The 12,669-nt window shown below is 40.1% G+C and overlaps 2 protein-coding genes across 3 annotated transcripts in view; one reads left to right on the top strand and one right to left on the bottom strand.

The window, feature by feature from the left end:
- Positions 1-140: 140 nt before the first annotated feature.
- On the top strand, positions 141-7,131 carry LOC135473838 (FAST kinase domain-containing protein 5, mitochondrial-like). 2 transcript variants are annotated; one of them, XM_064753750.1, is made up of 8 exons: positions 141-257; positions 830-1,201; positions 1,520-2,421; positions 2,672-2,796; positions 3,292-3,430; positions 4,876-5,026; positions 5,942-6,077; positions 6,968-7,131. In XM_064753750.1, exons 2-8 carry the CDS (start codon positions 852-854, stop codon positions 7,046-7,048), a joined length of 1,884 nt encoding a protein of 627 aa, XP_064609820.1. In that variant the 5' UTR covers positions 141-257; positions 830-851; the 3' UTR covers positions 7,049-7,131. The 2 variants fall into 2 exon arrangements, with proteins under 2 accessions (XP_064609820.1, XP_064609819.1); XM_064753749.1 differs by having other exon boundaries at positions 830-2,421.
- Positions 7,132-8,509: 1,378 nt separating this feature from the next.
- The window catches only part of LOC135473434 (GON-4-like protein), a 61,731-nt gene continuing 57,571 nt past the window's right edge, over positions 8,510-12,669 (bottom strand). Inside the window, exons 34-36 of the mRNA XM_064753284.1 lie at positions 11,753-12,453; positions 10,207-10,309; positions 8,510-9,024 (exon numbers count right to left, since the gene is read on the bottom strand). Coding sequence (XP_064609354.1) covers positions 8,938-9,024; positions 10,207-10,309; positions 11,753-12,453 — 891 coding nt within the window. The 3' untranslated portion in view covers positions 8,510-8,937. The remainder of the gene's footprint in view (positions 9,025-10,206; positions 10,310-11,752; positions 12,454-12,669) is intronic.

The raw sequence follows: 12,669 nt of genomic DNA on the forward strand, positions 1-12,669 counted from the left end.
CGCTGAGGTCTGTTTACTAGAATTTCTGATGTCAACGTTTACCGCCAGTTGCTGTCTCCAGCAGAAGACACTTTGTGGCTGAGGGGAGATAATTACTGTGGAATTATCGCCCTTGATCTAACATGCTTGCACCGAGTGATGTCCGTAGTGTTTGCAAAGTTTGTACGTAAATGTAGTTAAGAGACAGTGTGACAAATTTGCCAAGATACACGAGGCGATCACCAGGAGGTTGACGTAGTATACATATCATCTGAGAGGTAAGAAAAAAGAAAGAATGGAGAGTAAGACAGCTTGTTGAAATTCATTTTCCTGCAGAGTATATTATACAGTGATCATATTTCGCTAGGCGTGTATGAAAATGCCTGTCACGCCTATTCAGTTGAAAGAATTGTGATTTTCAGAGTGTGTGTTGGTTGCACTTATTCTACTAGTCACAAATAATAGTCATACTGGAAAATCAAATGTCATCAATTAAAAAGTTTCATACGGTACTGTCTATCTTGAACTTCATGACCTAAAGCAATAGTGGTGTACATAATTCAGTCGGAAATTGCCCTGAAGTTTGTTGTTGTGGAGGGAGGTAAAAGTTGTCACAGTTATGGAGAGAAGCAGCCCAAATGTGTCAGATTTACGTTAAGGAAAACTGGCTGCTTTAGCTAATATTTTTTTATTGCGCAGTAATTGGCAGGTACCAACAACAAAGTGAAGTGGTTTTCTCCAGGTGCTCTGATTTCTTCCACCCATAAACCTGCCTGACAAATGAAAATTTTTTTCAGTACAGTTTTAAACACAAATGAAACAAATGAATGAAATATGTTTCATTTTACAGAGCACATACTGACTGATGACAGATGACCCTGTTGATGAAGTCATGCGGTTTGAAGTGCAGAGCTTCATCTGTGTGCAGAAGTTTTATAAGATTCACCCAGCCTAGCACACAAAAACCATGGTGCAGGGGAATTCATGAGTTGAGAACGAAAGAGAAAATGTGCATGAATACTTGGAGGGATCAATTAAGTCTTACGAGAGCCTTTGCCACTAGGCCTGCCAACGAGGAAAACATTTTGAGGGATGAAAGAAAGGCTGTGTGGAGAGATACCTCCATTAGGCGCCCTCATTCTGACCTCTACTTCCCAGAGGAAGAAAATGAACATTTCCATTTGGTCCTGGAAAGAATGCCAGAATACAAAGACAAACTGATGTACGTTACAGCTTCAGCAGAGATTCCAGATGTTGGAGGAACAGAGGAGAGTTGTGGCAGTTTGCTTGCCATGAATGACCTGCCTACAGATATAGAGACTGAAATGTCCTTCCTAGAAAGACTTTCAAATTTGCCCCCAAGCGCGAAACATGGTCTGCTGCAGGATTCATGCTTTAAGTCTCTGTGCCTCTCAGCCTTGTCAAAAGTAGAAAATTTGTCTGATCAACAGTTCTTTAAAATGTTGCAAGTCCTGTCAAGGTTTGGATTTCGCAAAGCAATTCATGGTGAAGCCAGAACATTTCGTTTTTCTGTTCACAGCACGGTTATCAAAGAATGTGACAGGAGATATGACAGGAACAACTGGAACCTTCAACAACTGTTCTTGGCAGCCGATTTCCACTTTGCCACAAGATGCAGTGCATTTCTCCGCTCCGGCAGTGTTGCTCATTTACACGACAGGATACAAACACAGTTGAAACATCTTTCAAAGACAGAATTAGTCTTATTTATGTATCATTGTGGTGTTTCAAGGCAAATAACTAAAAGTGCAGTTCCTCAGATCTTGGAGAAGGTCTTGGACCAGTTTGAAATGTTAAACTTTGAAGAATTAGCAATTATATGTATAGGATTGTTTAAGACCAACAATATTATTTACATGCCTCAATTCCTCACCAAACTGTCACAAAGAGTTCACCGGGACATGGCCACAGCAAGCCACTTGGCTTTGTCTGCTGTCTTCAAAACCCTGTGCAAATCTGCCAACAAAAATACTTCCAGGTATAATTCTGACTTTCAGGAGGTTTTGGTGTCTTTGCTGGACAAGTCCACAACAGTGTTACCAGATCTTCCATTTTCTACCTTTATTCACATTTTCCGCTTCTTCTTGGGTGTTCACTGGATGAGTGAAGCTTTTCTGGCAACTCTTGTTGAGACAGTTTTAAAGGATGAAGTCTCTAAGTGGAGAGTTAAAGAAATTTCGCGTTTCCTCTTCCATCTCTGCAATTTCACTTGTTTCTCCGGAGACCCTAAGTTTCAGAGGGTTATAGAAGTACTCCTTGGAGAGTTTCGAGATCAACGTCGACGAAAGGAATTTCAGATGTTCCCAGAAAGCCTTTTGCAAGGCTTGGTTGGCCTTTCCTTTGTTGATGTTTACGATGAAGAATTGACAGACTTTCTTTTTGGGAATGATTTTCAAGATCGTCTGTCAGCTCAGAGGAAAAGTAAATTATACATTTGTATAGAATAAGATACAAGTTAATATGAACATAATAAGTAAATTGATTGTCAAGTGAGCGCCGGGGACTGACTGAAAACCAACGTTTAAGCACTAATCCACAAAATACAGTTTTTGTTTCAGTTTTTTTCATGTATTTAAGGGCTTAAGATGTAAATTTGTAGTAACCTATATCACCGTTTTATTTTGTGTTTAGTTTCAGCGTCTTTTATTAAATAGACGTGTTGTCATTTCAGGTTTGCAAAAAGTCGACTTTATTCGAGACTTATTTCAGTTAGACAGAAGCCTGAAGATTGATCGCCCTGATTACCATGGCAACCATCTCGCAACAACAGTCAAAAACATGTCTGATATTCCAATGGTAAGCGAAAATCAAATATGCATATGCAAGTCAAAAACTCCATTTCAGTTTTTCATTTTTTGTTAATATATGTTCTCCAGCAATTTCAAGGAATATTCAGCTGAAATTTAATGTGAAGATTATTTGATTTGTTAAGCTTATTTATAGGCTCATTTTAATACAACATGATGCATTATGAAATTTGACTGTGTGATAAATTAAGTAAATTTGAGGGCTTAACTTAAAACAAACTCCTTGAATGTCCTTAAACAAAATCTAGGAAGAGCCTAGTCTTGCATTTGATTTAAAACATGTTAGGAAATGACCAAATTAAAGGTGTACATGTACATATATAAATGCATGAATAAGATTGTAGATAAAATATGGAAGTCAATACGCAAGTAACAACTAGTATGAAAAACTAGTATGAAACGCCAACAACTGTGATATTACCCTTGGCCAGAATGGAATATAAGGTTGTATGTTGTAAGCTGCTTCATCTATTATATATTGTAGAACCCAACCAGGCAAGTTTCAAGGGTTAATAGTATCCGTGATGTCATTCTGAAGGAAGTGATGTGTGAACTGGTCAGCCTACTGGGTGGTCAGGACTACCTCCGTGTTGGTCATTTACTTCCTCACTATCACACCACTGGTAAGTGTGTCAAAACTTGACCATCTAACTGGTCACTGACTTGTCAGAACTATCTACGTGCACCTGTGGGTCATCTACTTCATCACTACCACACCACAGGTATGTGTATTAACACCAGACCACCACACTGGTCAGTGGTCAGAACTACCTCTGTGCTGGTCATTTACTTCCTCACTACCACACCACTGGTAAGTGTGTCAAAACTTGACCATCTAACTGGTCACTGACTTGTCAGAACTATCTACGTGCACCTGTGGGTCATCTACTCCATCACTACCACACCACAGGTATGTGTATTAACACCAGACCACCACACTGGTCAGTGGTCAGAACTACCTCCGTGCTGGTCATTTACTTCTTCACTATCACACCACTGGTAAGTGTGTCAAAACTTGACCGTCTAACTGGTCACTCGCTTGTTAGAACTATTTACATGCACCTGTACTCCCTCACTATCACACCACTGGTAAGTGTGTCAAAACTTGACCATCTAACTGGTCACTCGCTTGTTAGAACTATTTACATGCACCTGTGGGTCATCTACTCCATCACTACCACACCACACCAATATGTGTATTAACACCAGACCACCACACTGGTCAGTGGTCAGAACTACCTCCGTGCTGGTCATTTACTTCCTCACTACCACACCACAGGACTATTTCCCTGTTGATCTTTATCGACCCACAGATGGATTAAAATTTGACAAAGCTTATAGTACAATACAGCAGTTGTTGCTCAAGGCTCTGTGAGTGAAGGATCAGAACAAGTTATTTGTATGACATCTACATATACACAAAGGGGTATACTCCTTGGTATCAGCGTAAGTTTAGCCAGGGGTGCATGCATGTGCTCTTGGTTTCCTATGTCCTACTTAGCAATTTTTCAGTCATGTGACAATGATGACGAGTCAATAGATGTGTGTCCATATACTGTTTCTTCATAGAGGGCGAGTCCATGGCATGCTGTCACTTAAATATCATGCTGGAGACACCAGACATGACACCCTCCCAGTCACATTTTACTGACACCGACCAACCAAGCAACAAGTGAGGCAGTAACATGTAACTTTTTGAAACTCTTTGGTATGACCTGACCTGACTTTGAGGTGGACGAACTAACCATTATGCCTCCTGAAACTCGGTGCATAAGTTTTGCAGATATAATAAATTCCACGATTCTCGTTAGTTGTTGGTTCTGTGCCATAACTGCTCCATGTATTGTCTCATTTAGATAAAATTTAATGTGCAGGTTCATTTTGTTGAACCACAGATCGAGTTTGAAAACCAGCTTGCACCTTTGGCATTATATAGAAACTCTCTGAATTTGCTAGCCCTTTTAAAAATGTATCGAATTTAGCACTGAGATATTGACTTCTCATTATAAAATGCCAAAATTGCAAAATTGACATGAATTGTAACCTCTGCCTTTGTATTCTTTTGTAGATATAGAAGTGAGGTTAGGTGAAGATGGGAAACCCATCCCTGTGCGAGAATGGACAACTTCAAGCACAACTGCACAAACTTCACAACAACAACAACCTGGAAACCTTCATAAATTGTTAGTAGATCTCTCAGTTCTACAGAAACAGCAAAGGTGGGTAAATAAATCAAGCTTATTTTCAAATCTTAATAGAACATGTTTAACATGTTGTTGGATGTACAGATATTATAATTACTTGAATTTGTGTCACCTTAAATTGGTTTTACTTTCAGACCATCAGTGGTGATATTTTGCTGATCTCAAACTACTTGATCTATTACAAATCATTTCATTTCACTTTAAGTCCAGTGGTTTGCGAAGTTTGGCTGATCATGAGTGTGTGACTGTAGCAGCGTGGAGTTGCCCATGACGTTATACATTGACTTTGGAGAACGGCATTGGCTGCCGAGTTTGGCTAAAAATTTAAATATGAACATGGCTTAATACCAGGATGAGCTAATAGACTCGAACAACTGGGCCCAGAACTGGCAATCATGCTTATTTTTTTTTTTTTTTTTTTTTTGATTGTTATTTTGTGCCATACTCCAAAATTTTCACTCATATGATAAGTACCTGGTTGGGATGGCTTCACTGTCACTAATGGGATGTTTGCCTGACCATGTGTATTTGTATGTATGCTGTTTGTATTTTAGGTCACGCTTAACAATTTTTCAGTTGTATAACGAAGAGTCTGTGGGTGTGTGTACATATACTGTGTCTTCTTGTGGCAGAGCCAGTCCGTTGAAGTGTCATGCTGAAAATGCCAGACATGACATCCCATTGTTGTCAGTCACATCACACCGACAGTGTTGACGTTTGGTTATCTCTCAATATCTGCCCTGCTTTCGCCTTCAAACTGAGTGTTCTGATGTTTAGCTGAACATCTAATTTTATTGTGCTGATTTCTCTTTCAGGCTGACAGTGTTGACGTTTGCTTATCTCCCAATATCTGCCCTGCTTTTGCTGTCAAACTGAGAGTTCTGATTTTTAGCTGGACGTCTAATTTTATTGCACTGTTTTCACTTACAGACTGGCATTGGTGATGTTTGGGCCCAACTGTTACCATGTGTACAGAGATAAGGGAGGTCACTCTTCCAAGCAACTCCTTGGTCTTCATCAGATGAAGCTTAGGCATCTGGCATGCTCTGGTTTTACTAACATACAGGTCAGGCCATCTTCTGTGCACACTGATTGGTCATTTTGGTTGATAAAATATATTTTCTATTTGTGGTGTTTTTTTACACTATTTTATATAGAACAGAAAACAAAGGGTAGCAGTTTGTTTAACAGCCAATTAAATATTCATGTTAAAGTCTGATGAATGTATTGCCTTGTGTGCATTGAATATTGCTACAGATGTATCGTCACATTCAGGCCTCACCAATTCAAGTAGTTGTTATACAAGCAGAGTACTGTAAATCTTCAACCTTTGTCAACCACCAAAGCACTTTAAGTGAAATTTATGCATACAATTGTTATGAAAATAACAAGAAAAACTAAAAGTGAAAGCTTCATAAAACTGTGCAGATTATAGTTCTCTCAGAATGTTTCTAAATATTGGTCACTGAGGTGGTTGAAACGGTTGAAGAATTAGGGTACCAATGACGGAGGGTATAAGAGTAAAACTTTACCAGCAATATTTTCCTATTGAATACCTATTTACATGATGGGAAAACCTTAAAAAACAGGGAAATCATAAAAATATCAAGATCGGCAAAAACAAAAAGATGGATTTTTAGTTTTATTTTGATTTCATTTTAGGACTTTTCTGTGCCGGCTCACCTCTAAAACACAAAGAAAATTAGTGTTGCCTTATTAATCACAGTAATTTCTGACCCGCCCAACTCAATAATGTACTAGTATTTAGTTCTAGCAGAATGTTGTTGACATGAATCACTTCAATTTTTTTTTTTTGGTGAGTTTGTTGATACCACAGTAGTACTTCAGTATTGCTGAAGTGGCGTTAAGCTTTAATCATTCTTTATGGCATAGTGCTTAATGTCCAAAACAATGGTATTGTGTGAATTGAGAATTTTTTCTCTTTTTGTTTTACAGATTCCTTATTTTGAATTTAATCAGGCCTCTGATCGTAGTAGCTACTTGAAACATAAACTCTTCGGGCAAGACTCCAGGTAGTAAAGCAGAGAGGAGCGTATGTACTTGGTGGGTAATCATGTGTACAGTAACAAGGAACCTCTTAAAATTTTAGCATGTTTTATAGCACACATTTTACTTGAATATAAAAGGCTCTGATGGTCCAATTATCACATTTGGTTTGTTTGTTTTTTTTATTCCATTTGTGCACAATGCTATACTCAGGACTTCACGGTATAGAAGACGGTGTATTTAACAGGCGGTACATATAACTGGGAATCTTTTCCACACGTGCCAAAGATTGTTACCATAAGTCAAATTAAGATCAAGGTTTCTCCAGTGATCTTTATTACAGACTGCCTTGCTGTTGACCACTGTTCAGCAAGAGTTGATATGTCAGTTACCAATATTTTATTTATTTATTTGATTGGTATTTTGCGCCATACTCAAGAATATTTCACTTATATGACGGCGACCAGCATTATGGTGGGAGGAAACCGGGCAGAGCCTGGGGGAAACCCACGACCATCCGCAGGTTGCTGACAGACCTTCCCACGTACGACCGGAGAGGAAGCCAGCATGAGCTGCTCTTGAACTCATAGCGACCGCATTGGTGAAAGGCTTCTGGGTTACTACGCCGCGCTAGCGCGCTAACCGACTGAGCCACAGAGGCCCCATCAGTTACCAATAATTAAACTATTTATTTGAAGTCCAATTTTCACTTAGCTGTCAGCGTCATGGATGGAGGTAAGCGGAGTATGATGGAGGAAGAATCAGGTTGCCAGCTGGAATCCAGCTCTTGCTACCTTAGCTGCCTGACAGGAGCCTTGTCAGGCACTTGACAAAGGAAGTGGTTTTTCACTCGTGTTGCACAGTGAGTCAGGAGCCTCTCCCTAATGCAGTCAATGTAAGTTAATGTCCAGTTCTCAGAGTCACTGGCCACTATAGCACAGATGGTAGAGTGTCCACGGCAGGAGTGGTAGACCCAGAGTCAATCCTGGGTCGAGTCACACCTATGACTTTAAAAAAGAGGAAGTTGTAACTCCTGCGCTTGGCGTTCAGCATTAAGGGAATAGTGCAACCACTGGTTGACGGGTATCAGTATAATGGCTCGTGCGGGACGGCTTACTAGCCTTCGGTAAGTCGTCTTGGTGAAAATCCGTCCTGCAACAACGTGGCACATCACATACACTCTAAGGACTCCTCCGTTGTCATATGACTGAAAAATTGTTAAGTACGACATTAAACCCCAAGCACTCACCTCTCGGGGTCTCCGGTCTTATGTGGGACAGTGAGCCAGCCCCCCTATGGATGACTTTCCTTCCACCATTATGCTGGCCCCTATCATATAAGTGAAATATTTGAACATGGTGTAAAAGTCCAATCAAATAAATAAATTTCCTCCATTCTTACAACCAAAATATGTCTTAAACTCCTCAGAACCTTGGCAAAACATTCTTTGCTCATTACACATTTAGACAAATTGGAACGAAATCTCCAGAATGTTTGACAAAGTCATGTTTATTTAAATAAAACTACTGAGTAGCAATCGGCTTTAACAGCAGAAATGGTGGATGAGTATGGATTATGTACAAGTGTGAATGTGGAGGTGAGATGTACCAGTACTTGGACTAGAGGAACAAACCGTTGATCAGTTCAGACAGTTCTCAGCCTTGATGATAAGACCGGTGCAAGATGAAGACTTCTGATCAAACTGTTGATCAGTTCAGGCAGTTTTCAGCCTTGATGATAAGACCAGTGCAAGATGATTACTTTTATCAAAATGTAAATATGTACACATTATACTGTAAGCAGTTAAGATTATTTTAATATAATGAAAAGCATGCGAGTATGCACGAGTTCAGCCGAGAATTTCATTCAAATCCAGACTTTGTCTTAAAAGATCAAGTAAAGTCTTATGTTGTGCTGGGTCAGGACCCAGCCTCCCCTGTACGTGCCCCACCCTGCTGCTGGCTCTTCATCAACAGGCTCATCAGCTCTCCAAACCTCTCCCGTACCTGGCAAGGGAAGTACATTGAGAAAGTCAATATTTTCCACCCAAAAGAAAGATCATCAAATAAATGCAGTAGACAAAGAAAACAATAACAATTACAATAACCATTACACTTCCAATGACTTTTATGAAGAAATTATGTTTAAATTTACCTGTATTTGCAAAGCTGACTTCATACTCTTCATATATCATTTCCACAACAATATGAAGAGCAGTAAGCTACCCATTGACCAGCTACCTTTATCAACATATTACCTATTACAGTTTCGTGTATCTCTGAACGCTATTTCATATATTTCCTAAATTCTTGCTTATCTCATTTGCACAACAATAGGAAGAGCAGGACCATGCACTCAGTTGTTGACACAATCCATCATATAGATTCATGCATGTACACACAATCCTTACAGTGCGTATACCGCTCTCTGTGCTTTCTTTACATCACTGCCACCTCTAGAGAAGCTTGACCTTTGCATGTAGGCTAGCCTAGGCTTTGCCTCACCACTGGTGTCCTCAATTTAATCACCATTCATATATCAGTGTTTCAGGCCTTGGTTGGATTTATGATGTGTATACTTTAGATGACAGCAATGTGTATAAAATATCAGAAGCCTCAGCCTTGACCAAGATTTCTATACAAAATCTGCTCGTGGTAGGAATGAAGTAAAGCGAATGTAGAGAGTGACGCACACACTGTCAGGAGTATGGTATGTAAATTAAATGATGAAATAAATACTATTATCTTATATGTTTTACTACAAGTCCAAAGTGGAAACTTGTCTGTAGCAGACACTTGAATACAAAACATCCCCACATGTTACTGTCCATTAAACAACTACAATGAGTCACGAATTTTGTAATTTATGGTAATTAATATGAACACAGTACACATACATTAACGATGGAACATACCTCTCATGTTATCATAATCTACACGTTTATAAAACCTGAGTTCAATACATGCAATACTTCTTAAGATACCACCCATAACATTTACTTTAATATTACCTTCCCTGTTATTACACACCATCAAAACTTGGAGAATGACATATGCTACAGGTGGGCTAACAAGCAGAATCTCCATTTGTAAACTGAACTTTGTTTATACAGACTAATACTTTAATAAGAGACACACCTGACCATTATAGACATGGGCAAAAACCACAGTTTAGCGGAAATATGTTACCTGTGTTTCTGTCCTGTCTGTTAACTGTTTAGCAATGCCCTGGAAGGTTGCATCGGAGGGACCTGTGCATTTACACATCTCCAGGATCAGGCGATCAGCAGCCCTGAAAAATACACACCACTTTCATTTTATACTTATTAACTTGATTGATGTTTAAAGCTGTGATCAATAGTCCTTTCACTTATTAAAAGATGGGCACCCACCAGAAGATGTGCATATGGGAAAACCAGACTGCCCGGAGTATCCATTAGGTCTGTGACTAACCTTCTGACTTACAGCCACAGTTGTATATGAGGAGAAAACCAGACTGCCCAGAGTATCCATCAGGTCTGCGAACAACCTTCTGACTTACAGCCACAGTTGTATATGAGGAGAAAACCAGACTGCCCGGAAAATCCATTAGGTCTGTGACCAACCTTCTGACTTAAAGCCACAGTCATATATGAGGAGAAAACCAGACTGCCCGGAAAATCCATTAGGTCTGTGACCAACCTTCTGACTTAAAGCCACAGTCATGTATGAGGAGAAAACCAGACTGCCCAGAGTATCCATCAGATCTGAGACCAACCTTCTGACTTACAGCCACAGTTGTATATGAGGAGAAAACCAGACTGCCCGGAAAATCCATTAGGTCTGTGACCAACCTTCTGACTTAAAGCCACAGTCATATATGAGGAGAAAACCAGACTGCCCGGAGTATCCATCAGGTCTGTGACCAACCCTCTTGACTTGCAGCCACAGTGGTAGGAGAAAACCAGAGTGCCCAGAGTAAGGTCCCTGAAGACATTCTGACATAAAGCCATGCTTGATTTTACTCTGCACCTTTACTGGCCAGGGGCTGATCATTCGGGCTTCAGCGGAATGAACCAGTGACAACCAAAGGTGACACTTACTGCAAGGCACAACACCTGGTAGTGTGCCTTTTTTCCAGTTACATCATTACCACAATGGAGCCACACGTTAGTGCAAAATCATGCGGCCTATCTACAGCATGGCAGAGCTACCTATCAACCTTTTTTTACATGGCAGTATTTGTGTGTAAATAAAACCGCCATAATACCACAATTTTTGCACAATTACATTTTGACCTAAAAATTCACCCTTGAATATAATCTAAAAGATTACTCTAATCTTGTTTACTTCTATATTCTACAGGCTTTGTCGTGTTAAAATGAGAAGGTTGACCCTACTGTGCTGTAAGGCAAGGCTATGTGGCGAAGCAACAATATATCACACAATTTGCATATTAATACTACTTCCCTGTGACAATGTACCAGCTAATCTGATCTAGGCTGAATGAAGAACATCAAACTACAAGAAAACACATTGGTTTGTTTGTGCTGTCACACTCCAATGCTTCTGTGCAACCGAAGTGTTCTAGGAGCACACATGCACCAAGTAGTGTGATGTATTGCAGGAAAGTACAATACAGTGCACAGATTTGGACCACTTTGTTAAAGGCAAGGAGTTTTATGAGTTACATCTACATATGATAATTTATTATCATTACCACAATCCGATGAAACTTAATTTCTACAGTACTCACTTCGTCCATGTCGGTTCTTGTGTCCCTTGACTTGAATCTGGAATAGGATATGATGACAAGCCAGTCCTGGAAATGCTCTCGGCAGTTATCTCCCCTGGTTCACAAGCCCCTGTTGTGGATGGTTTACCTTGCAGCTTGGCCATCAGTGACTGATCCGAGGAAAGTTCTGTATCACTGTTAGTCACATGAGCAACCTTCATGGCCTTAGCCAGTATATCACTGCTGCTGTTGCTGTCTTTAGAAGGACTGGGAAAGAAGGCTGAAGTGCTGAACGACACTCCAGAGTTAGAAGAGAGACAATCACTAACTGTACCACTCACAGGTGTGGATAGCACAACCTCACATGGTGCTGACACAACCTCACTTGGTGGTTGTATAACCTCAGCTACTAGTGGTGGTATCACCCGAACATCAGCAGTCTTAACATCAGTTCTACCCACCACAGTGCCTGTCTTCACACTGGGTTCTCTTACTGAACCCTCAGTCCTAGGGGTATCACTTTTACCAGGTAACCTGCCAGCGCCATCCTGTAAACTTTTGGCACCTGTTTCTCCTATTGTAACAGTCTTCGTCCTAGTCTCTGGGGTTTTCCCACCAGAGTCTGACTGGATCACAGGAATCCAGGATACAGAGGAACTGTCCTGTGTTTCACCAAGGTCATCTAAGGCTATAAACCCGCCTCCTTGTGGGACAGCTCGCAACTGATAAGAAAACAAATGGAGAATGAATTCACTGCATGGGAACACTCATTCTAATAGCACAGATCTTGTTATCTTCATGATTTGCTTACTATGTGTACCAAGTAACTAGGGCAATGCTCAGAAACACATACATTTACAGTCAGATACATAACGAAAACAAAATGAAAACAAATCAAAAACAGATGAAGACTGTCGTATAATTGAACTGTGAACTTT

The sequence above is a fragment of the Liolophura sinensis genome, chromosome 8 (genome assembly GCF_032854445.1).
Source record: "Liolophura sinensis isolate JHLJ2023 chromosome 8, CUHK_Ljap_v2, whole genome shotgun sequence".
NCBI lineage: Eukaryota > Metazoa > Mollusca > Polyplacophora > Chitonida > Chitonidae > Liolophura > Liolophura sinensis.

Bases quoted from the DNA above. Each gene is read 5' to 3' on its own strand.
- LOC135473838 (XM_064753749.1), top strand. From the start codon at position 852: ATGACCCTGTTGATGAAGTCATGCGGTTTGAAGTGCAGAGCTTCATCT. The intron at 2,422-2,671 runs GTAAATTATACA...TTGTCATTTCAG, and splicing joins TCTGTCAGCTCAGAGGAAAA to GTTTGCAAAAAGTCGACTTT. The intron at 3,431-4,875 runs GTAAGTGTGTCA...ATTCTTTTGTAG, and splicing joins TCCTCACTATCACACCACTG to ATATAGAAGTGAGGTTAGGT.